General features: G+C 39.8%; 2 protein-coding genes across 3 annotated transcripts; one reads left to right on the top strand and one right to left on the bottom strand.

Moving 5' to 3' along the window:
• The first annotated feature begins 216 nt into the window (after positions 1-216).
• On the top strand, positions 217-23,034 carry LOC131928501 (dentin sialophosphoprotein-like). Of its 2 annotated transcripts, none has more exons than XM_059284564.1 (6): positions 217-1,006; positions 17,108-17,329; positions 18,962-19,074; positions 19,767-19,926; positions 20,586-20,730; positions 21,003-23,034. In XM_059284564.1, the coding sequence occupies exons 1-6, from the start codon at positions 929-931 to the stop codon at positions 22,817-22,819; spliced, it is 2,535 nt and encodes an 844-aa protein (XP_059140547.1). In that variant the 5' UTR covers positions 217-928; the 3' UTR covers positions 22,820-23,034. The 2 variants fall into 2 exon arrangements, with proteins under 2 accessions (XP_059140547.1, XP_059140546.1); XM_059284563.1 differs by having other exon boundaries at positions 17,105-17,329.
• On the bottom strand, positions 22,898-23,758 carry LOC131928499 (zinc finger protein 768-like). Its single transcript, XM_059284562.1, has one exon. It carries the CDS (start codon positions 23,756-23,758, stop codon positions 22,898-22,900), a length of 861 nt encoding a protein of 286 aa, XP_059140545.1.
• Positions 23,759-27,276: the final 3,518 nt, after the last annotated feature.

Genomic DNA, 27,276 nt, shown 5'->3' with positions numbered 1-27,276 from the left:
GACTATATTCCCACTTTAAAAATGACGTTACGATTTTTAAAAATCTATTGTAAAAATATGCTTCTACTGTATTGGGTGTATAGATTAGCAAAACAAAATGTCGCCCTAAGTGAACCAATCAAAAATGTGTTCTCTAATATTTTTTTTTCTCAACAGGCTACGGAAGAACATCAAGGCACATAGTTTTTTTTTAGCAAGAGCGAAGGGATATTTTCCCTGATTAAATGATCTTTTGAAGGATCTTCTCTGTGATGAAAAGATTTTTGCTGTGTCATCGGGATCTTTGTTCAACAATAGTTTATTAGACTGGGCAAGATCATACTTGGAGCAAGACTGTGCAAGATCATACTTGCAGCAAGACTGTGCAAGATCATACTTGGATCCCTTAAACAAAAAGATGTCGGATCCATACTCGTTACTGCAGTAATAGCCTAGGGTTATATAATACTGGGAAGTAATAAAGCACGATAACTTTATACAAAGAAGAGATACATCTGGATATTTCAATAAAAGATAGAAATATTGTAAGATAATTTGATACAGTAGAGAACAAAACAAAACACTTTCATAAGAAAACTTAACGATAAGAATAGCGTGCCAAGATAAATTGTGTGGAGGAGTTTTTGGAGATCGAGAACAAAAACTATCAAAATCCGACTTAGTGGTGATTGGGGCTAGAAAGATTCGAACCTAGTCTAGCGTTAATCCTAACTAGATCAAAAACTAAAAGTTCCGACATAGCTGTGGTCACCGGAGCTAGGAGGATTCGAACCTGGTCCAGCACTAACCCTAACTAGACCAAAACCTACATAGATCCGACATAGCTGTGGTCACTGGAGCTAGAGGGATTCGAACCTGGTCCAGCACTAACCCTAACCCCTTGCAAACGAGGCGGGCATGTTGTCCGGTATAGCCCAGTATTGAGGTCATGTTCAGGTCAAGTCAACAGATACCTGCTGGACTTAACTGTATGGACCTTCAGATGGCCAGCAAGTCACCAAGTCACGTAAGTCATATTCGTGTGACTTTTTCGTTTGTATATTACCGGTTGACTTAATTTTATAAATACCTTTTCTCCCCCCCCCCCCCCCCCATTTAAAGTGGACTTTCTGCCTATGTTCAGAAGACTTTTTCGTTCCATATTCTGTCGACCTTTTCTTTCTTTAATCAATTGGCCAGTTCCATTTATATTCAGTTGACAATATTATTTTCTACATTCAGTGGACTATTACCTTCTTTCTAAATTCAGTTAACTATTTCTTTCTATATTCAACCGAATTTGTCTTTCTATACTCTTACTAGATCTATATTCAGTCATTTTTTTATTTCTATACTCCGCGACTTTTTCTTTCTTTATTCAGTTAACTATTTCTTACTATATTCAGTCGTTTTTCTCTTTCTATATTTAGTTAGCTATTTCTTTCTATATTCAGTTCACTATTTCTTACTATATTCAGTCGACTTTTTCTTTCTATATTCAGTTACTTATTTCTTACTAGATCCGTGTATTCAGTCGACTTTTTCATTTTATATTCAGTTGGACATTTTCTCTACTATATGTAGTTAAAATCCTTCTCTACTGTACAATCGAGAGTAAATATTACTATGTGTGACTATCTGGAATTCTGGAATCCAGATAAAAACGTTTAAGAACGAAATAAATTATTTTACTCAGAACCACATACACATAAACACACATACATACACGCAAAGAAACTCACGCACACGTAAACACACACACACACACACACACAAACGCATACACACAAAATGTTCTTTCTATTGCCGACGAAAGATATACTGTAATCGCTGTTAAAACTAGCATTATGATTAGAAGTAGGTTCTAAGCTAGTCATACTTTTAAGGCTAGAATCGTAGCTAATGGCTTAGGTTACAAGTAGGACTAGATGTATGGAACTTCCATAATGGAAGCGATACTAGCAAAATAATCAGCCTATATATCTCAGAGGAGAACAAATGTAGCATCTCGATTGGTAACAAGACTAGCCAAGGGACACTACTCACTCAAAATCAACCCAGTATCACAATATGTAGGCCTATAAAGTGAAGGAATATAAGCAAAAAATATTTGGAGTTGAAAATATAAAAAAGTACATCAGGCAATTAAAAAAAAAATAAAAAAATAAAAACCAAGTATGTATTATAATACAATATAACACATTTTATGAAAAATCGCAAAAAAAATATTTTAAAAATAGTAACTGCGCTAAATAAAGTAACGAATCAAATATAACATATTTAAAAAGTATCAATTAGACAACAAAAAAAAAAAAAAAAAAAAAAAACAACGCATGACATTAAATCGAAAAGAAGCTCAATAAAAATCATTCTAAGTATTTAAAAAAAATAAAATTAAAAAATGTCTGTTATATGATTTTGAGATTTTAAAATCGACTCTAAACATTAAACTACAACAAATTTGAGACTTGTAGCCCTACATAAATGTAATCGAAATGAAGGAGTTTATTCTGCACATTCAGTCAACAAACTCCGGTTGTCATAGTGATTGAAAATGTCATTTGTTATCACGTTTATATTTGCTATTTTAAAAATAGACTGACTATGATTAACTATAGTGTTTCATTTTTATAATAGAATTTAACATATTGTTAAATACTATCCAGTTAGTTACTGAGTATTTGCTACTATAGAGATGATGGTTTTATGATTTTAAAATTTTAAATCCAGTTGCGTAGCGAGGGGGGGGGGGGAGGGAGGGGGGGGGGGTGGGACGACATATGTCCCCGGGCGCCGACCTTAGGGGGCGCCAAAATGGGTTGGAAAAATAAATTGAAAGGTCGAGGGGGGTGCAAATCGAAAGTTGGAGGGGGGGGGGTGGGGTGGAAATCGAAATCCAAAGGGGGGGGGGGGTGTGCAAATCAAAAGTTTGAGGGGGGGGTGCAAATCAAAATCTTGAGGGGGGGGAGGGGTGCAAATCGAAAAGTTTGTCCCCGGGCGCCGGGAAGGGTCGCTACGCTTCTGTTTAAATCACAATATTAACTGTCGATTTAGCACTGCTTATCCGATCGGGATAATATATTGACGGCTTGTGAAATAATACTTGAAAGTATTACACTGCAAAGTTGTGTTTATTTTTTTAAAAGAAGGGGGTGGCAGCCCCACCGCTCCCCTCCTGGTTCCGCACAATCCAAACTAAACGAACGAGTCAGGTACCCATCAGAGCTGGGTGTGCTCGGTGATGTACTATGGACTTGAACCCGGATTCGAACTCGAGACGTATGTGTTAGTAGTCGCATGCTCTACCATTCGACTGCTCCTTCCCTCAAAACACAATCAGACTAAAAAAAACAACAAACAAAAAAAAACAAAAAAAAAACAAAAACATCGGACACTATAATTGACTTCATCGAGAGACAACAAGACTTCCCCACCTTCTAAACCCCCCCCTCCCCCCCTTATCCTGTCCCACCACCCCTCCATAAATTAGCCGTGCCGATCACTAAGACACTACTAGAACATAAACTGAAAATAAATGGGATCTTTATCTCTGCCCGCGGGGGGTGGACTAGTCGATGATGACGTTGTAATGGGGCGTCGGTGGGTGGGGGTGGGGGGCGGCAGACTGTACATACAAACAAGGTGTAATCTGTTAGCGGTAATAATAGGGTGATATAGTACTGATTGGACGTGGAATCGTAGGGGAGGTAGATACAGCAACAAACGCTGGATGTGAATATATATATATATATATATATATATATATATATATATATATATATATATATATATATATATATATATATATATATATATATATATATTCAATGTAAAATTGATACTTGCTTATAACTAACGTAAATGCACAAATCTTTGCCATGGGCACAGATTCTGATAAAGCATGTGGCTAATAGAAGTGAAGGAAAGTCCAATACCACCCACCCCCACTCCCCCTCACACACACCCACACTGTGGAGCCACACTATTTATAATTAGTCTTGTGAAGTTATTTTGAATCGTCATGAATGAAACAAAAGCAGTTTTGACTAATTAAGTATTAGACCGACTTATGGTGCTCTTATTACGAAGATGTAAATTATTAGTGGATGATGCCCAGTGGGTTAATCACCCAGCCCCCCAACCCCCTACCCTAACCCGCCCAACTGACAAAGATGGAACATTCTAAAATTAACTTTGAGGAAACTTATGAAACGAAGCTGTCAAAAATCAGATTAGTAACAAACTGTTTTTTTCGTGTTTTAGACCCTCATTTTATGCAGACAAATTGAGTTCTGTGTACAGGTATAAGGGACTAGGGGGTAGTGCAAGGGGGGAGGGGGGTGGTGGGTCAACATTCTGTCATATTTAGTTATATGTAGGGGGGGGGGGCTGTGATATAAACCAATGTTATAAAAAGACACTAAACGAAGATATGTAAAATGAAGTTTAACAACTAACTAGAACTGTGAAGTAATGTGTAAGCGATTTTATGAGGCCAGAGATTGATACGGACTCAGCTAATACAGCGTTTTCTAAAACTAAAGAAAATTATATTTTTTTCGTACTAGGACTAAACTAACGTTCACTGTTTACATTTATTTGATGTAAAACATCTAATTCTCAGTAAACTGCACGTTTATTTTGTTTATTTTCCCCACATCTGGACTGTGCACAGATTTTAAGTGTACGTATTATTAAAAAATAATTATTAATCAAATTACATACCAAAGCGACTGTACTAAATCAGCAAAGTCTACACAATTTAATGATATTATTGATACTCTACACTTGGGATTAACCCTGTCTCTAAGCCCTTAACCCTGAGGTAAACCTAACCGATATTCCTAATTCTAAATCTAACTCTATCACTCTAACTTCACTCTTAACACTAACCATATCCTCAATGTTATTCATATCCCTCCATCTACCCGGAACACAATCTTAACCCCCCCCCCAACACACACACTATAATCGAGATCATCATATTATTTTCCCGTTCGTGCCTAGTTCATGTGGAGCAGGTGCAGTAGAGTTATGGTTTAAATTAACTCGGTACATTAACGTATAAGTAGTATATTAGGTCCCTTTTGGAGCGAAGGCGCAGGCGCAGGCGCTGGGTGAGCAGGAGCAGGAGCAGGAGCAGGAGCAAAGGATATATAGGAAAATACTCGGATGCGGATGGACAACGAGATATAGTAAAATACTCACCCACCTGGGTGGAGTGGGTGATGCGGATGGACAACGGGATATAGTAAAATACTCCCTGGGGGAGCAGGAGGTACACCGACATATAGTAAAATACTCACCCACCTGGGTGAAGGTGGGTGAGGGTGGGGGAGCAGGATGGACAATGACATATAGTAAAATACTCACCCACCTGGGTGAGCAGGTGGGTGAGGGTGGGTGAGCAGGATGGACAATGAGATATAGTAAAATACTCACCCACCCTAGGGTGGGTGAGCAGGAGGGGGAGTAGGTCAGTAGGTCACCACCGGTGACCTTGTGACGTAATCAGTGACCTTGTGACGTAATCAGGGACAATATGACGTAATCATTGACCTAGTTACGTAATTTTAATGCGTTTTTTAATTAGTTTGAATTTAATTTTTAAATTTTAATTAGTTTTTAATTAGTTACGTAATTTAATTAATTTGATTGTATTTTTATTTTGTTTAATTTGTTTGTTTACTTGTTGTTTAATTTAATTACTTTGTTTATATTGTGTAATTTTTTGACCTAGTTACGTAATTTTATTATTTGTTTACTTTTTTAATTATTTTTATTTTGTTTATTTTTAATTTAATTTTATAATTAGTTTGAATTCAATTTAATTACTTTGTTTATATTGTGTAATTTTTTATTGACTAGTTACGTAATTGGATTTTAATTTTTAAATTTTTAAATTTAAATTTTAAATTTTAATTGATTTTAATTACTTTGTATTTTGTTTGTTTATTTTGTTTGTTTACTTGTTATTTAATTTGATTACTTTGTTTATATTGTGTAATTTTTATTAACGAGTTACGTAATTTGATTATTTGTTTACTTTTTAATTATTTTTATTTTGTTTATTTTTAATTTTATTTTATTTTATAATTAGTTAAATTATTATTAACTAGTTACGTAATTTGATTTTAATTACTTTGTTTAATTTATTTATTTGATATATTTCTTTTCTTTGTTGTTTAATTTGTTGGTTTGTTTATTTGGTTGTATGTATGTTTTAAATTCTCCCCTACAACGACCGTGTACAAAAAAACAGGTTAAATTCTCCGCCACAACGAACGTTACAAACATAGAACATTCATTAAAGAGAACGATTAACAACACCTGTTACTCGCTAATGGCACCCGGCACGTATCGATCCGCAATCCTTTGTTCTTATCAAGCACCGTACAAGGGCCAAGTTCATATCGATCGCACCCACGGGCCATCACACCTAATTAATTTTGTTATGCATCGTGGGTTTTTCCCCACTCGGTTTGATAGGTCATGATGATTTATGTGGGTTCGCGAAGCGATCCCACCGGGGGGTATGGTAATTAACGACGTACATTAAGTGGCTTTCGGCGAAGCCAGCGTTAAGTGTGGCGACAGATGTTACCACGTTAATTGATTTTTTTTCCCCCGGTTGGATCCCGTGCTTTTCACTAACAGTTATACGGACAGTATCATAGGTTTTTGGTTTTCACCGAGGCAATGTTTTGTTGTTGGTTGGTGTAGAGTTTATACGAGGGTCGGTGAAGTTTTCACCGAGGTTGGGTTTTGAACTCGGACCATGCATGTTTAGGAGTTGGATGTGGTAGAGTTTACACTAGGGACGGATGTGTTAATCTTGATTCCACCCACGGGCCATCAGTAGGATGGTCCACCTATGTGTAATTTTTATTAACGAGTCACGTAATTTGATTTTAATTTTTTAAATTTTTAAATTTTTAATTTAATTTTATAATTAGTTTAATTATTATTAACGAGTTACGTAATTCGATTTTAATTTTTTAAATTTTTAAATTTTTTAAATTATTATTTTTAAATTTTATTTTTAATTGTTGTTTACTTGTTGTTTAATTTAATTACTTTGTATAATTTATTTGTTTGAAATTCATTTTAATTAGTTTGCTTTTAATTTCTTTGTTGTACGCCGTTTAAAATAAAAGACTAACACTAGCGTGTACTAGAAAGTGTCATTGTGTATAACATCCATTTAACCACAGCTGTTACTTATTAGTGACAGCTTGTACTTATCGATCCGCCCGTGATCCTTCCCGGCGCTCCCCGTGGTTGCTTAATAGCGGGCTCACTGAAGCGATCACAACAGGTAATTAATCGAAGCCATTAAGTCCCTCTCCGCGTTAAGTGTGGCGACAGCTGGTGCTGTAATTAGTCACGGCTCTCGGCTTTTTTCATTAGACTACAGCTGTACATGAACTATGTTCACATATCGTACGCCCGGTCATTCTTTGATCAAATTAAAAAAATTTGTTTCCACATGTCCTGCGAACCGTCCCTTGCTATGTATGAAAGATTAATGGTTGTAACTATTCGCTTATAGCGAGGGTCAGCGAAAACAAAAATATATTTAAGGGTCGGAATTTTCTTTCAACCACCGTTAAGTCAGGTTTTGAGACGAAACGAAGTCTCGGTAGGTTCGTGTTTTTTAATGGGCGACAGGGCGACTTGGTGCGTTGGTACGTAGGTATGCGGGGTAGACATGTTTTTTACAAGTCTGGAAAAGTAATTACGTTTTTTATGACCGTTCCGATTTTCTTTTGATCTGACCACCATTTGACCACACTGATCCAGATAAATTTAACAATTGTCGCAGCGGGGTTTATTTTAAGTGCACCCCGTGCACGCTTGTTTACATTTTAAAAGACGTGTCGCGTGTCTTCCCCTTACGGCTTCCCTAATAGAGAAACGAGAGGAAAGACAACTGTTCTAAAATTAGAACAGCCTTGTCTACAGACACGAGTATCGTCCCTTGTGAAAAAATTCGCGTCAGAATCCTTAACTAAACAGTCAATTTCTTTAAAAAGTTAAAAAATAATTTAGGAAGACAAGGGTTAACAAAATATATATCTTAGTCTTGCAACAGATTACCTTCCCATGTTCGCTTTAGTATTACAGTTTTCATCAATCTTCTTTTTGACTTGAACTTCTTTAATTTTTAAGAAAGTTTACTTATACATAATACATTACGTCTAATGACAATTTTTTATTTTTACCACTCAATGTATTTTCTTTTTCTATATCTTACATTGTCATCTTAATTTTTGATCACCTTAGGTGGTGGTAAGGTGGTAAGGTGGTGGTAAGGTGGTGGTAAGGTGGTGGTAAATTTGCTAGTCTTGCAGCAGATTACCTTCCCATGTTCGCTTTAGTATTACAGTTTTCATCAAACTTCTTTTTGACTTGAACTTCGTTAATTTTTAACAAAGTTTACTTATACATAATACATTACGTCTAATGACAATTTTTTATTTTTACCACTCAATGTATTTTCTTTTTCTATATCTTACATTGTCATCTTAATTTTTGATCACCTTAGTAAAAATTTGCTTAAGATTATAAAATTCAAGTTTTAAAAAACAACAACGTTATAGTACGTCGTGTCAAATGACACACCGTTTAAAATGTCTACATTTAAAGTTCACCAAAATAATGACGTAAAATCTAAATATGATATGACGTTAGCATACATATCATTCAACCTAATCACTCTAAAGTACAAATCAATAATTTTTATTGATTAAGGGGCTGGGTGAGTTATTTTTATTCGGGTGCCCAGGGAAGGTTTGGAGTTGGTTGGGACAGATTTTTATACACGAGTCGGTGACGTTTTCACCGAGGTAGGTTCGAAGCTAGACCATGCATGTTTTGGAATTGTTAGGGGTCGAGTCTATAGTAGGGTCGGGGGAGTTTTGTTAACACAGAGGGATGTTTCGAAGTTGGTACATCGATGTTTTAGAATTGATAGGTAGAGAGTCCATACTAGGGTCGGTGAAGTTTTCACCGAGGCAGGGTTCGAGGCTAGACCATGCATGTTTAGGAATTGTTGGCAGTCGAGTTCATACTAGGGTCGGGGAGTTTTGGTAACACTGAGGGAGGTTGTAAAGTTGGTACATGCATCCTTGGAATTGTTAGGGGCCGTGTTCATACTAGGGTCGGTGAAGGTAGGTTTTGAACTCGGAACATGAATGTTTTGGAAACGGTAGGTCTAGAGTTCATACTAGTGTCGGTGAAGGTTGGTTTTGAACTCGGAACATGCATGTTTTGTAATCGGTAGGTGTAGAGTCCGTACTAGGGTCAGGGGAGTTTTTGTTAACACCTAGGTAGGTTGCAAAGTTGGTACATGCATGTTTAGGAATTGTTGGTAGCCGAGTTCAAACTAGTGTCGGTGAAGGTTGGTTTTGAACTCGGAACATGCATGTTTTGAAATTGTTGGTAACCGAGTTCATACTAGGGACGGGGGTGTTTTCACCGAGGCAGGTTACAAAGTTCGTACATGCATCATTGGAATTGTTAGGGAGAGTTAAACTAGAAGTTTTCACCGAGGTAGGTTACAAAGTTGGTACATGGATGTTTAGGAATTGATGGCAGTCGAGTTCATACTAGGGTCGGGGAATTTTGTTAGCACTGAGGCAGGTTGGAAAGTTGTTACATGCATGTTTGGGAATTGTTGGTAGCCGAGTTCATACTAGTGTCGGTGAAGGTTGGTTTTGAACTCGGAACATGCATGTTTTGGAATTGTTGGTAGCCGAGTTCATACTAGTGTCGGTGAAGGTTGGTTTTGAACTCGGAACATGCTTGTTTTGGAATCGGTAGGTGTAGAGTCCATACTAAGGTCGGTGAAGTTTTCACCGATGGTGGTTTCAAAGTTAGTACAGGCATGTTTTGGAAGTGTTAGGGGCCGAGTTCATAGTAGTGTCGGTGAAGGTTGGTTTTGAACTCGGAACATGCATGTTTTGAAATTGTTGGTAACCGAGTTCATACTAGGGACGGGGGCGAGGGCGGCGGACAAAGTTGTCGATGTAGGTAGGGTGCAAGAGATATTCAACGAGGAGTGGTGTCTACAAGTTATGTATCCCAGTCTGTTGGAGTGGTTTCTAGGGGGTTGTAATATTAGTTGAATAAATATTTGTCTGTAGGATTGTCATACAGCCTTTGTCTCTTAAATGGAATAGGTATAGTGCGGGTAGTAGTAGTAGTACGGTCTGTTTATCTAACGGTTGGTATTGAGGTTAGTGTGATGACGCAAGGTTGGATGGGAGAAGGGGAACGGGGTTGCGGACAAAGGGAAGGGGAAGGGTGAATAGTGATAAAAATAACTCACCCAGCCCCTTAATCAATAACAATTATTGATTTGTACTTTAGAGTGATTAGGTTGAATGATATGTATGCTAACGTCATATCATATTTAGATTTTACGTCATTATTTTGGTGAACTTTAAATGTAGACATTTTAAACGGTGTGTCATTTGACACGACGTACTATAACGTTGTTGTTTTTTAAAACTTGAATTTTATAATCTTAAGCAAATTTTTACTAAGGTGATCAAAAATTAAGATGACAATGTAAGATATAGAAAAAGAAAATACATTGAGTGGTAAAAATAAAAAATTGTCATTAGACGTAATGTATTATGTATAAGTAAACTTTGTTAAAAATTAACGAAGTTCAAGTCAAAAAGAAGTTTGATGAAAACTGTAATACTAAAGCGAACATGGGAAGGTAATCTGCTGCAAGACTAGCAAATTTACCACCACCTTACCACCACCTTACCACCACCTTACCACCTTACCACCACCTAAGGTGATCAAAAATTAAGATGACAATGTAAGATATAGAAAAAGAAAATACATTGAGTGGTAAAAATAAAAAATTGTCATTAGACGTAATGTATTATGTATAAGTAAACTTTCTTAAAAATTAAAGAAGTTCAAGTCAAAAAGAAGATTGATGAAAACTGTAATACTAAAGCGAACATGGGAAGGTAATCTGTTGCAAGACTAAGATATATATTTTGTTAACCCTTGTCTTCCTAAATTATTTTTTAACTTTTTAAAGAAATTGACTGTTTAGTTAAGGATTCTGACGCGAATTTTTTCACAAGGGACGATACTCGTGTCTGTAGACAAGGCTGTTCTAATTTTAGAACAGTTGTCTTTCCTCTCGTTTCTCTATTAGGGAAGCCGTAAGGGGAAGACACGCGACACGTCTTTTAAAATGTAAACAAGCGTGCACGGGGTGCACTTAAAATAAACCCCGCTGCGACAATTGTTAAATTTATCTGGATCAGTGTGGTCAAATGGTGGTCAGATCAAAAGAAAATCGGAACGGTCATAAAAAACGTAATTACTTTTCCAGACTTGTAAAAAACATGTCTACCCCGCATACCTACGTACCAACGCACCAAGTCGCCCTGTCGCCCATTAAAAAACACGAACCTACCGAGACTTCGTTTCGTCTCAAAACCTGACTTAACGGTGGTTGAAAGAAAATTCCGACCCTTAAATATATTTTTGTTTTCGCTGACCCTCGCTATAAGCGAATAGTTACAACCATTAATCTTTCATACATAGCAAGGGACGGTTCGCAGGACATGTGGAAACAAAATTTTTTAATTTGATCAAAGAATGACCGGGCGTACGATATGTGAACATAGTTCATGTACAGCTGTAGTCTAATGAAAAAAGCCGAGAGCCGTGACTAATTACAGCACCAGCTGTCGCCACACTTAACGCGGAGAGGGACTTAATGGCTTCGATTAATTACCTGTTGTGATCGCTTCAGTGAGCCCGCTATTAAGCAACCACGGGGAGCGCCGGGAAGGATCACGGGCGGATCGATAAGTACAAGCTGTCACTAATAAGTAACAGCTGTGGTTAAATGGATGTTATACACAATGACACTTTCTAGTACACGCTAGTGTTAGTCTTTTATTTTAAACGGCGTACAACAAAGAAATTAAAAGCAAACTAATTAAAATGAATTTCAAACAAATAAATTATACAAAGTAATTAAATTAAACAACAAGTAAACAACAATTAAAAATAAAATTTAAAAATAATAATTTAAAAAATTTAAAAATTTAAAAAATTAAAATCGAATTACGTAACTCGTTAATAATAATTAAACTAATTATAAAATTAAATTAAAAATTTAAAAATTTAAAAAATTAAAATCAAATTACGTGACTCGTTAATAAAAATTACACATAGGTGGACCATCCTACTGATGGCCCGTGGGTGGAATCAAGATTAACACATCCGTCCCTAGTGTAAACTCTACCACATCCAACTCCTAAACATGCATGGTCCGAGTTCAAAACCCAACCTCGGTGAAAACTTCACCGACCCTCGTATAAACTCTACACCAACCAACAACAAAACATTGCCTCGGTGAAAACCAAAAACCTATGATACTGTCCGTATAACTGTTAGTGAAAAGCACGGGATCCAACCGGGGGGAAAAAAATCAATTAACGTGGTAACATCTGTCGCCACACTTAACGCTGGCTTCGCCGAAAGCCACTTAATGTACGTCGTTAATTACCATACCCCCCGGTGGGATCGCTTCGCGAACCCACATAAATCATCATGACCTATCAAACCGAGTGGGGAAAAACCCACGATGCATAACAAAATTAATTAGGTGTGATGGCCCGTGGGTGCGATCGATATGAACTTGGCCCTTGTACGGTGCTTGATAAGAACAAAGGATTGCGGATCGATACGTGCCGGGTGCCATTAGCGAGTAACAGGTGTTGTTAATCGTTCTCTTTAATGAATGTTCTATGTTTGTAACGTTCGTTGTGGCGGAGAATTTAACCTGTTTTTTTGTACACGGTCGTTGTAGGGGAGAATTTAAAACATACATACAACCAAATAAACAAACCAACAAATTAAACAACAAAGAAAAGAAATATATCAAATAAATAAATTAAACAAAGTAATTAAAATCAAATTACGTAACTAGTTAATAATAATTTAACTAATTATAAAATAAAATAAAATTAAAAATAAACAAAATAAAAATAATTAAAAAGTAAACAAATAATCAAATTACGTAACTCGTTAATAAAAATTACACAATATAAACAAAGTAATCAAATTAAATAACAAGTAAACAAACAAAATAAACAAACAAAATACAAAGTAATTAAAATCAATTAAAATTTAAAATTTAAATTTAAAAATTTAAAAATTAAAATCCAATTACGTAACTAGTCAATAAAAAATTACACAATATAAACAAAGTAATTAAATTGAATTCAAACTAATTATAAAATTAAATTAAAAATAAACAAAATAAAAATAATTAAAAAAGTAAACAAATAATAAAATTACGTAACTAGGTCAAAAAATTACACAATATAAACAAAGTAATTAAATTAAACAACAAGTAAACAAACAAATTAAACAAAATAAAAATACAATCAAAGTAATTAAATTACGTAACTAATTAAAAACTAATTAAAATTTAAAAATTAAATTCAAACTAATTAAAAAACGCATTAAAATTACGTAACTAGGTCAATGATTACGTCATATTGTCCCTGATTACGTCACAAGGTCACTGATTACGTCACAAGGTCACCGGTGGTGACCTACTGACCTACTCCCCCTCCTGCTCACCCACCCTAGGGTGGGTGAGTATTTTACTATATCTCATTGTCCATCCTGCTCACCCACCCTCACCCACCTGCTCACCCAGGTGGGTGAGTATTTTACTATATGTCATTGTCCATCCTGCTCCCCCACCCTCACCCACCTTCACCCAGGTGGGTGAGTATTTTACTATATGTCGGTGTACCTCCTGCTCCCCCAGGGAGTATTTTACTATATCCCGTTGTCCATCCGCATCACCCACTCCACCCAGGTGGGTGAGTATTTTACTATATCTCGTTGTCCATCCGCATCCGAGTATTTTCCTATATATCCTTTGCTCCTGCTCCTGCTCCTGCTCCTGCTCACCCAGCGCCTGCGCCTGCGCCTTCGCTCCAAAAGGGACCTAATATACTACTCGTATACTACGGTCAGTTCTATCCCCCACAGCCTATAATTTCCCTAATGCGAGTCAGGTACCCATTAGAGCTGAGTGGACTCAGGGGCTTGCTGCAGACTCGAGCCCGGGATCCGAACTCGTGACTTTCTGGTTAGCAGTCGTAAGCTCTAACCAAGATATCGACAACCAAATTAACCTCGGTACAACGATACTGTATTATATTAACGCACTGTTCCCCCTTTACTCGTTAAAGTTTGATGTATAACAGCACATGCATAAAAAACATATATTTCTACTTTCTTACAAATGAGAATTGGTTTTCAATTAATCATTTTGTCTTTTTTTTGCGCTATCGAATTTATATGTTAAAAAAAGAAAGAAGGTTTAAATTGATTTATATACAGTAGCAGTTTAAAAATATTTATCTGTGATTAGTTTGGGGAAAACCCGATGTCGTTTTGTAGATCAGTGACAGGGGCGTCCTAATCTTCTAATCTCTGATGTTCTGGGTTAGATGGGGAGGGGGGAGGGGTAGGCTAGAAACAATAAACTCATACAGGTAGATTTGTCGTCCGATTGGCTGACCGAGGTCATAAGGTGCAAACATGGGTTCCCACGATCGTGTCAGCATAATCGGCGGGGTTGTTGTCCTGGGGGTTGTCCTGGGGGTTGGGTTATTGTCCTGGGGATTGGGTTGTTGTCTTGGGGTTGGGTTGTAGTCCTCGGTTGGGTTGTTGTCCTTGGGGTTGGGTTGTTGTCCTGGGGATTGGGTTGTTGTCCTAGGGTTGGGTTTTGTCTTGGGGTTGTTGTCCAAGGGTTGTCCTGGAGTTGGATTGTTCTCCTGTGGTTGGGTTGTTGTCCTTGAGTTGGGTTGTTGTCATGGGGGTGGGTTGTTGTCCTGGGGTTGTTGTCCTGGGGTTGGGTTGTTGTCGTTGGGTAGGGTTGTTATCTTGGGGTTGGGTTGTTGTCCTAGGGTTGGGTTGTTTTCATGGGGGTGAGGTGTTGTCCTGGGGTTGGGTTGTTGTCCTGGGGTTGGGTTGTTGTCTTGTGGTTGGGTTTATTTCCTGGAGTTGGGCTGTTGTACTAGGGTAGTCCTGGGGTTGGGTTGTTGTCTTGGTGTTGTCTTGGGGTTGTTATACTAGGGTTGTCCTGGATTTGGGTTGTTATCCCAGGGTTGGGTTATCGTCAAGGTTTGGTTTGCTGACCCTGGATCTTGTGTTATGGCAGACCCAACAAGAGAGCACACGTCAGCACCACACGGACCAGGCCGGCAGCGGACCAAAATCAATCAATCAATCAATAACTCGGTCAAACAATTGCCCGGTGGTCGTCGTGTACGGTGCCAGTATTTGACGGACGGGCTGTGTGGGAGGAAGGGGAGGGGGGTGGGGGTGTTGTAACCGAGCATTGTCTGAGGGCGCCGAGTGAGTACGGTCCCACGGGTGCTACACGGCTCTCGTGTTTTCTGCCAGCCATTTGTGAAGGCATCGGCTCCGTTCAGAGCAGAAAGTCACGTTTTCAAGTCAGCAACCACAGTTATAATGGGACGAGGACAGTATATATTACATGTGCCACACACATACATACACCCATACACACATACACATGCACATGCACATGCACATGCACATACATATGCACGTACACGTACACGTACACGTACCGCACACGCACAAGCACACGCACACACACACATACACATGCACATGCACATGCACATGCTCATGCTTATACACATACACATACACATACACATACACATACACATACACATACACATACACATACACATACACATACACATACACATACACATACACATACACATACACATACACATACACATGCACACATGCACACATGCACACATGCACACATGCACACATACCCACATACACATATACACAGACACAGACACGGGCACCCACACATACAAAAAACACTCACACAAACACACCCAAAACCAATTAAATTTTCAAAAATTAAAAATTTCGAGTTAAATTTTGCACAAACATTTTTAAATATTTTAAAATACGATTCATATATGTTTGATGTATTTTTTTCCACAATTAGACATCAATGGCCTCTTCTCATTATTATTCATTTATGCCCTGAGGAGCAAAGGGCTGCAGCCGCACCTCTTCACCGGACACTGTTTTGGGCAGCTCTCTTTAGTTTCGCCCACGTAAACCCGGCAGCCCTTGCCTCTCCTTCTACTTCCCTTCTCCAGGATTTCCTTTGACAGGCCTACTTTCCTCTCCCCTTGGGGTTCCAGTCAAAGGCAATGTTGACGCGTCGTTGGATTTAAAAATAACCTTCAGACACTGCAAGAGGAATGGATATTTTGTTATTTATTTGTGTAATCTTTTAGCCATACTTATTTATGACACCGTGTCTAACTATAACCTTAACCCTACTTCTATACTAAATTGTCTAAACGATAATTTTAACAATAACTCTATGCTAAAAATATTACCCGAACGAGAGAATAGAAACCATTTTTTAAAAACAAGACATTTTAATACATTTTATGAATTGTTATCTCGCTAAAACAATTCAGGGTGTCCCATTTAAAGTTGAATTTTAACTTCGGTGTTTAGTTACTTTTGTTAAATATATATTGTAGCATTTCTAAGTACAAAAAGTTACAATTGGTACATGGAAAAAAGTTCACTCTGTTGCTATCAATACATTTATTTTATTTTATTTTATTTTATTTTATTTTATTTTATTTTATTTTATTTTATTTTATTTTATTTTATTTTATTTTATTTTATTTTATTTTATTTTATTTTATTTTATTTTATTTTATTTTATTTTATTTTATTTATTTTATTTTATTTTATTTTATTTTATTTTATTTTATTTTATTTTATTTTATTTTATTATTATTATTATTTTTTAAAAAGCAGCAGTTAATCACTGAAAAATGCGACTAGGAGTATGCTTGTTTCCGTACACTAGCATAATCATTCACATGTCAACCTAACCTTTTCGTATGTTGTGTTATACGTACCCTCTAGCTCAACATATAAGTCATCAAGTTTGATTATACTCTCTATCTAAAACAAAACACGTCCTCACCTTGACTGACTTAACACATTGTTTTCTCTTCAGAAGACCTCCCCTATGCCCGTGGGGTCCCCCCTGCTCTGTGAAGAGGGTCGGGCTTACATCACCGACCCCACCACGGGGCGCCACATCTGCATGTGCAACCTGGGCGTCGGCCCCGACGTCCACTACCACCACTCCCAAATGGGGGCGGACGCCCGGAAACACGTGACCCTCCCCGGAGGCTCCCCCTGTATCGGTTTCGACGGCTCCCCCATGTGTCCGCCAATGGTGAGTACATTTACATACGCATTATAATAATCATGCATAAATTAGCATACTTAAACACCAGATTAAAAGAAAAAAAAAGTTAACGGGGATTAACCGCCGATGTCAACATGGAGGTTGAAATAAATATTCTCGGACGTTTCGGCAACATGTCTTCGTCAGCTTGGAGTTACTGTCGATGTTTATCGACACGTATTAGAAAACAGAAGGGGAAGACAAATCTGGGTGTCTAATCTAGCAACATGCGGGCAGTCGTGAAGAGGGGGGGATTAAGGAGAGGACAGATACACAGACAGGCTGGGTTTTTTTTTAAGGGGATAGCAGGATTAAGGATAAGTGGGATAGGTAGTTAGTCTAGGGCTCTTGGTACGCTTGACATCAACAGATAAATTGATGGGATTTGTTTGAACTACGTCAGACATATAGACGACTTGTTTTTTTATTATTGCGTTATAAGTTGAATAGGTGGCTTCTTAACTACGTCAATAACATAGATGGCCTCTGTCTTAACTACGTCAATACGATAGATGGTCTCTGTCTTAACTACGTCAACAACATAGATGGTCTCTGTCTTAACTACGTCACGGACATAGTTGGCCTCTGTCTTAACTACGTCAATAACATAGATGGCCACTGTCTTAACTACGTCAATAACATAGATGGCCACTGTCTTAACTACGTCAACAACATAGATGGTCTCTGTCTTAACTACGTCAACAACATAGATGGTCTCTGTCTTAACTACGTCAACAACATAGATGGTCTCTGTCTTAACTACGTCAACAACATAGATGGTCTCTGTCTTAACTACGTCAATAACATAGATGGTCTCTGTATTAACTACGTCAATACGATAGATGGTCTCTGTCTTAACTACGTCAATAACATAGATGGTCTCTGTCTTAACTACGTCAATAACATAGATGGTCTCTGTCTTAACTACGTCAATAACATAGATGGTCTCTGTCTTAACTACGTCAATAACATAGATGGCCTCTGACATCAAATGTACAGATGGCCCCTGTTGTCAAATATATAAATGGCCCTTGTTATTCATACGTCAATAACATAGTTGGCCTCTGCCTTAACTACGTTAATAACATAGATGGCCTCTAACTGTAATTTCATAGATGGCCCCTATCTTTCATACGTCATCGAATATACAGATATCCATGACACCGATCATCGAGAATAAATTGATCGATATTTAGGGCATCTGCTTTCCCAACTTCTGCCCAGTACTTAAAAGAGCTGTACGCGCATAGAAACATGACTAGTATTCAAACCCAAAGATTTTAATTTTAGCATAGCGAGTCCGAATCCGGGTTCCAGTTAGTAGACCGTCCCTGAGTCCACCCAACTCTGATGGGTACCTAACTCACGTTAGGAAAAGTAAAGGCGGCTGGGCATAGTGCTGACCACACTATCTCTTCATATGCCGATGTCACAGAAACAAGTGCACACTACTTCACTTGCCCTATAGACCGTCAGGTTTGAAAAGGGAACTTTTAAAAAAAAATATGGTCCAAACGTTCTATCACTCTACTCACTCGGCGCTATGGATGACTAACTTTAGAGATTATAACCGGTGTTTTAAAAGACAGATTTCTGCAATCAGTTTCCTTCTTGTCCTAGATTCGAGGACTGGCCATTCGACCAGAGCGGATGTCCTCTTACGTCAGCGCGGGCTTGTCAGGGCAGTCCATAGCCCTGGAGCCGTCGTTTGTGTCACCCCACTACAGCTATCTGTAAGTCATTTATCTCAAAAATATAGCTATCTGTAAGTCGTTTGTCACACCAATATAGCTATCTGTAAGTCATTTATCTCACCAATATAGCTATCTGTAAGTCATTTATCTCACCAATATAGCTATCTGTAAGTCATTTATCTCACCACACTACAGCTATCTGTAAGTCATTTGTATCACCACATTACAGCTATCTGTAAATCATTTGTCTCACCGTACTGCAGCTATCTGTAAGTCATTTGTCTCATTAAAGTACAGTTATCTGTAAGTCATTTGTCTAATTAAAGTACAGCTATCTGTAAGTCATTTGTCTCACCACACTATAGCTGTCTTAAAATTTGTGTCACCACACTTCAGCAATACATAAGCCAATTGTGTCACCACCCCGCATTTTGTAAGCCATACTTGGTATTAGTCTACTTCTAACGCAATGACAACCTGTGACATAAGCGGCTGACATCGATATCTGACATCAACAAGTGACATCAGTGATGGACCGTGTCCACTTACCTCCACCAACGTGACCTAACCTACTGACCTCAAGTTACCTCACGTTTAAACCAATGACCTTTTCTTAACCTCACATACTGACCTTCACAATGACCTATCGCAATGACCTCATAAAATTACCTACTTAAACTCATTATTCATAATTTACCCCTTGGTCTCCCCCCCCCCCACCCCCCTAACAGGTACCCTGGCCTGGACGTGAATGGCCCAATGAGGAAGGCGGCCACCAGAGAGACGACTGGGCCACTCAAGGCCTGGCTCAACGAGCACAAGAAAAATCCTTACCCCACCAAGGCCGAGAAGATCATGTTGGCCATCATCACTAGGATGACCTTGACCCAGGTCAGACATTTGTGTCTGTTGGCGAAGGCATAGCGAAACACTGTCTTGAATATACGGGTGGGTGGATGGATGGAGAGGAGGGGGGTGTCTTAGAGTCTTACACAGACTAACTAGCATGGGTGCTGGTCCTAGGATGTTTAAAGTGGTGATCACAGACAGGTACTTTAGTAATGGGGTGGGTGGTGGAAGATGGTTGGGGGAGGGGAGGGGTGGATAGGAGATGTGAGGTTTGGGATGAGTAGGTGTGGGGAGGGGGAAAAGATAGACCAACGCCAGTGTGACAGACAGCTTTGATTTTTAAATTAATCTGGTTACGTTTTAATCAGTGTTTCTTTCGGATATATTTCTCTGGGGGGGGGGGGGGGGGGAGAAGCACTTGAAATTTCAGGGGAGGGGGAACACTAAAATTTTCTGGTGAGGGTGGTGGGGAGGGGTAATGGGGCGGCACTGGTTATACATTCTCTACATAAATTACAAATTATTTATTGTCATTGGAGGGGGGGGGGGACATGCTGAGGGGGGGGGGGGGGGCTGCATGAAGAGATGCCTGGAAGAAACGCTGGTTCCAGTACGTTAACAGTTCGGACATTTAATTGGTCACCCATCCTGAGCCAACTCAGACCTAACACGTCACTAACATACACCCCCGTGTCTTGTAGGTGAGCACTTGGTTCGCCAACGCACGCCGGCGTCTGAAGAAAGAGAACAAGATGTACCCGGGCGAGCGAGACTCCAGGGCTGACGATGATGATGACGACGATTTCAACGATAACAATCCGGACAACAGTCTGTCGTACAGCATAGGTAATATGTGATTCTCTGTTGTCGTACAGCATAGGCAAATGTCTGATAAGCTGTTCACGTTCTGGTGGTAAAGTTAAGTAAAAAAGAAATATTCATTTGATAGGTGAAGTAGAGTTTATATGGGCTATGAGTTCGGCATTTGGAGAGATAGTGTGGTCAGCACAAGAGGGGGGGGGGGAGTTGGGGAGTGGATAGTTATTGAATGAGTTACTTAAAAAAAAACAAGGGTATTTTCAAAATATATTATACATTTTTGTTTCCTCTCATCGTAGACCCGAGTAAGAAAGGGAACGATGACAGCGACAATGAAGATATCAACGTCGACGACTCGGACTGCACGGAGGAAGATGGCGACTGCGACAGCAACCTTGACCCCAACAGCGTCCAGATCTACCCCGCCCTGGGCGGCCAGCATCCTCAGAACAAACTCTGGTCGTACGAACAGCATCCGGGGTTCCCGACTGATCTGCGCATGCGTGGGTTTGAACCCCAGCCAGGCGCAGGTACCATAGAGAGACGCCCTGAGAAAACGGGACCAGATGTCGCCGCGACAAACGAGCGCCCAGGAGCAACAACCAACGTTGAGACTTCCGGTTCAGACAGCCAATCCGGCAGCAGTTCTAAAACTACAGAAAGCCAATCCGGCAACAGCTCTAAAACCAAACCCAAAATCTGGTCCATCTCGGAGATTATCCGGCCAACATCCCCAGCAGACCGGCACAAATACAAAACAGCGGCGTCGCCCCCTTCGAGGAAACACCCCAGCCTCCCGCCGCCCCACCTCACCAAAACACCCCCGGGTATCAACGGGTCGTGTTTTTTAACCTTCCCAAATTTTCAGTCTCCCGTGACGTCCGCGCCTTTTCAGCAATTTCCGTTTCTTCCCCACTCGTCGGTCGCGCATCCGTATCTCACAGAGTCGAAGTTAGTAAACGTCTCGAAAACATCACCCTGGGCTCAGAACAACTGTGCTGAAGAACATTCTGGAACTTCGAGTGAATCAAACTTAAAAAACACAAACGGTATCGATAACGGAAGAAGAAATGTATTCGATACTTGTGGAAATCAGAAGATCTCACCCGAAGGGAATCGATTCCAGGAAAGTGCTCATTTCGATGACGATTCCATACGAGGTAAAAGAGTTCTTCCTTCTTTGACGGACTCTCCGCCGAGCAAAATGGCGAGAGTGACTTCCGGTCGAGGTTTTGAGGTTCTGTCTGGGATGGGTAGACAGTCGAGCAGTCTTGGCTTCTCTGGTCAGTTAATTAGTCATGGGTCATCTGGTCAGTTAATTAGCCATGTGTCCAATGATCGGCTAATTAGCAATAGGTCAACGGATCGACTTAATATTCATGGGTCATCTGATCGACTAAATAGTCACGGACCAACTGATCGACTAAATACCCATGGCCCATCTGATCGACTAAATAGTCATGGCCCATCTGATCGACTAAACACCCATGGACCAACTGATCGACTAAATAATCACGGACCAACTGATCAACTAAATAGCCATGGGCCAACTGATCGACTAAATAGTCATGGCCCATCTGATCGACTAAATACCCATGGCCCATCTGATCGACTAAATAGCCACGGGCCAAATAGCCACGGACCAAATAGCCACGGACCAAATAGCCACGGACCAAATAGCCACGGGTCATCTAACCGCCCACGCAGCCATGGGTCATCCGGTCCATCTCCTGGACATTTCGACCAGCCAAAGAGACGAAGCTCTACAGAGGTTTTGGCTGACTCGGTCTGCTCCGCCCACACGCCCACCAACCCGGGCAGTAAGGGAGATCACTCGCCTGTCAACCCACACCATAGAGGAGATAATTCGTCCGCTGACGGTTACAATAGGGGACATCACTCACCTGGTGACTCGGGCAGTAAGGGAGACCACTCGCCCGTAAGCTTGTACAATAAGGGAGATCACTCACCATTATTGTACAATAAGGGAGATCACTCACCCGTAAGCTTGTACAATAAGGGAGACCACTCGCCCGCAGACTCCCTTTCAGATCAACCCGGAAGTCAACCAACGGAGGAAACGCCAACGGCCTTGAACTTGCAGCTCACCACGTGACTTTAGCGCTTGACGTTGTTCTTGTACATGTACTTTGACAGCATCTGTGTACGCAACTATAAAGAGACTCGCGTACATTTATTCAGTGGTGGTGTACTCAAGTACGCATTGGGAAATACGCATTGCTCCAATGAACAGTGCCCCGAGTTTACATACAGTGCCCTTTGTATCATAGACTGTGTCCCAGGTTACATAGACAGTGCCCCTTTGCAACACAGTGCTCCTTGTATCATGGACAGGGTCCTTTATATCATGGACAGGGTCCCTTGTATCATGTACAGGGTCCCTTATATCATGGACAGAGTCCCTTATATCATGGACAGGGTCCCTTGTATCATGGACAGGATCCTTTATATCAGGGATAGGGTCATTTGTATCAAAGACAGGGTCCTTTGTATCAAAGACAGCGTCCCTTGTATCGTGGACAGGGTCCCTTGTATCTAAGACAGGGTCCCTTATATCATGGACAGGGTCCTTTATATCAAAGACAGGGTCCATTGTATCAAAGACAGGGTCCTTTGTATGAAAGACAGGGTACCTTGTATCAAAGACAGGGTACCTTGTTTCAAAGACAGGGTCCTTTGTATCAAAGACAGGGTACCTTGTTTCAAAGACAGGGTCCTTTGTATCAAAGACAGGGTCCATTGTATCATGGACAGGGTCCTTTGTATCAAAGACAGGGTCCTTTGTATCAAAGACAGGGTCCTTTATATCAAAGACAGGGTACCTTGTATCATGGACAAGGTCCTTTGTATCAAAGACAGGGTCCTTTGTATCAAAGACAGGGTCCTTTGTATCATGGACAGGATACCTTGTATCAAAGACAGGGTCCCTTATAGCATGGACAGGGTCCCTTATATCATAGAGAGTGTTCGTTATATAACATACAGAATAAAATGAACCTAGACGAAGTGCTAAGCGTGGACTATTAAGCGTCATTTGTCATGTGATTTCTTGAATGGGATCTTTGTGATTAAAACCATTGTTAATGCAAGGATGGTATTGTGATGGGGAAAGTTCATGTTGATAAAGATCTGATGAATCATTTTTTTGAGCGTTTAAGTTATTTTTTATGTAAAATTTGATCCAATGTTGATGTGTTGTGAGTATTATTTTGATGTTGATGTGAAATTGTAGTCAGGGGGGATTTTGATGCTATGCATGCATGTAGGTTTGATGATGTGATGTAAAAATAGTGATGACGTTGTGATGTAAGCAAATTTTGATTTTGATGTAATATGTGTAAATGTTAGTCAAGTGAGCTAGATTTGTTGTGGTTGTGATTTGAATCAGTGCTGATGTAATGTATAGCGGTGATGATGTGATTGTCATGTTAACCATCATAGAGGATGTTGTGATGTGAACTAGGGTTGATGTGGTGTGGTGTGGCCCATGGATGATGTGGTTGTGGTGTGACCCAGGGTTGATGTGGTTGTGATGTGGTCCAGGGTTGATGTGGTTGTGGTATGGTGTGGCCCATGGTTGATGTGGTTGTAGTGTGGCCCATAGTTGATGTGGTTGTGATGTGGTGTGGCCCATTGTTGATGTGGTTGTGGTGTGTTGTGGCCCATGGTTGATGTGGTTATGATGTGACTAAGAGTTGATGTGGTTGTAGGGTGACCCATGATTGATGTGGTTGTGATGTGGCCAAGAGTTGATGTGGTTGCGATGTGACCATTTGGTTGATGTGGTTGTGGTGTGGTTCATGGTTGATGTGGTTGTGATGTGACCAAGAGTTGATGTGGTTTTGAAGCCAGTCAACGCAACACGTTGTGATAGGATGAAAGTAACAACAGCCACCTACTACACGTCAGAAATGTAAATACTCACCACTCACGTACGCCGTGTGTAGGTGAAGCAGAGTTGAGCAAGTGAACTGTACAGTTGTGTATATTCTTCTCATGTTACCTGTATATATTGGTCTGTATAAAATTCTATTTCAAAAACTAAAAAACTGTTCAGCTTTTCGTTTTCCTTTTTTCTAAACCTAATTTAAACAGAACTGTTTGAATATAGATTTCACCCTACACTGGACATAATTCTGCCCCTCCCAGCGCCTTTCCCCTAACCCCACATTGCTTAAAGCATCCAATACCTCGCCAATATTGAGCTTAAACACAACGCCCAAGTTGTATTGATCAAAAAGAAAATATTTTTAACCTTACATTAAAATTCAACGGTACGCTTGTTCTACATAGGCATACACGACTAAAAAAATTAATAAAAAAATGTAATTGAAAGTAATTTAATTTATTTTTTTAAAATTTCCAAAAACCAAAACTAAAAAAATCTAATTCACCAAAACATGTTTACAACTAGTTAGTCTTAGATCTATTTAAACAAACGCATGTAGTTCAAATGGTTATATTAAAAAGAAATGTAAACCGCATTAAATAAAAGACAAACGTAATACACGATCAATCTGTGACCCGATAGGGTTGTCAGCCGATACCTCTAAGGGCTGTACAACCCGGGTCAACCCTTGTGTGGGGACTGGCTGGATCCAAAGAGCGGGCTTTGATCTCGGCGGTCCGCGTCTTGAAACGAGCGGGCGTCAATGTGGGAGCCAGCGGGGCGCCCTGACAAGCACGGTGGTTATTACAGAGTGGGTGATATTGTATACGACACCCCCCCTCCACATCCCATCCCCCCACACTACACAACCCCCGGGTCACCCCCCGTGTTGTAATGACTGTAGTTTGATATCAAGATTCCATCCCACACACAAATATTCACCACACATTTATACCACCCATGTATCAAATTATCATACACTCGAATTTTCTTTCAGGTTTTACAATTGTGACAAATAATAACGTTGATATTAATTATTTCCCCCACCCCCACCTTTCCCACAAACCCGAACTTTGTAATTTATCTTGTATTACACGCTCCCCTCCCCTATAACTCAGCCACTTACTATCTAGTTGATTCTATTATCCCCCCCCCTCCTCTCACTCCTCCACATTACACAGCCTACCTCTGTACACCTCTAGTCGATTATCATGTTACCCCCCCCCCCCCCCCACACACACACACCCTGCGCCCCACCACGAAAATTCCTCACGTCATATAAACCGCTATTAAACCACATCCCACCAGCTAACCAACACCTCTCACAACCCGGGTATTTAAACAGCACATAATGGATCGTACATCATCACTCCCCACCCCCTCCGCAAGACCCCCCTACACCCCCCCCCCCCCCACTCCTATCACGACCCTCTCGACTCCAGCACATTCCATGACCCCCTGCTAAACGCCCCATTATGCCAGCTATCGGTGCCGGCACGTTGATCGATTTGTTTAAAGCCATCATTTCTTTCACCCCCCTCCCCCCACTATCCCCCCCCCCCCCGGGGGTGTATCTGATCTTGTCATCGACACAGTAGGGGCTTCGGTTTCTCTACCGACTCTACCGCTGATCACAACAAGATATCAAACAGATCAACGGCAAATTTTCTAAAAATGTTCCTGTAATAGACGATTTTTTTCCCGACATATAAACCTTGGCAGGTGAAATTCTCGCCTAATATTTGGTCATTGTTCTCGATAGACATTCTTTAAACGATAGAGCGCTTTTTCTCGAGGTAACCTTATCATTAAAACGCCGGCTAATTTAAGCTGCGTTTTTGCTAGTAGTCCTAGGACTAGTAAGTATAATAAACCGGGAGTGATCTCCCCTAAACTTTCTCGAATATTCTTATATAACTTGGAATATAGACATGATTTTTAATTACTTAAACTTTTAAAAATAGAATAGAATCTCATAGAAAAAAGAATTGCGCACCAAGCGAACGCCAAAACAAAATGTGCATAATAGTGCGCAATATTATTAGTACTTTAAAAATGTACATGCGTTTTTTTTTTGAATTATCGGAAATAGCGTAAATTAGTACTTCCGGTCAACGGAAATTACTCAAAATTTGACAGAAGGTAGAGAATTCGATTTTTACTTACATGTGAAATTTCATTTATCTATCTGAAATATTACTCAAATTATAGGCTTTTGAAAAATTCAAAGTAGAAAAAGTACCACTTCCGGTTATCGGAAATCACTCAAAAGTTGATCAGAATCTACGATTTTGATAAAATACTTATATATGAAATTTCATCAACCTAGCTGTAACGGTTCTCAAGTTATCGTGTTTACACACAGACAGACACACAGACACACAGACAGACACACAGACATACGGACAAGATTGCAAAAAAAGTAAATATTCCTCTTTAGACCTAACGACCCATTGGGCATTTGAAGAGGAGTCCATATGTTTCTTGACCTCGGTATATAAAGGGATTAATGTGGTCAGTACTAAGCCCAGCCGCCTTTACTTTCCTTAACTACTTTCCTGGGTTCGAACTCGAAACTATCGGGTTAGCAGTCTAGCGCTCCACCACTAGGCCACGCCGTCCCTAGGTCTAGTATAGTAATAAAGAGAAACCCTAAGGCTAAA

This window comes from Physella acuta, unplaced genomic scaffold (genome assembly GCF_028476545.2).
Source record: "Physella acuta isolate Inbredline_101_S28 unplaced genomic scaffold, ASM2847654v3 ptg001510l, whole genome shotgun sequence".
Lineage (NCBI taxonomy): Eukaryota > Metazoa > Mollusca > Gastropoda > Physidae > Physella > Physella acuta.
The sequence above is the reverse complement of the archived record's forward strand: the minus strand, read 5'-3'. Positions and strand labels throughout refer to the sequence as shown.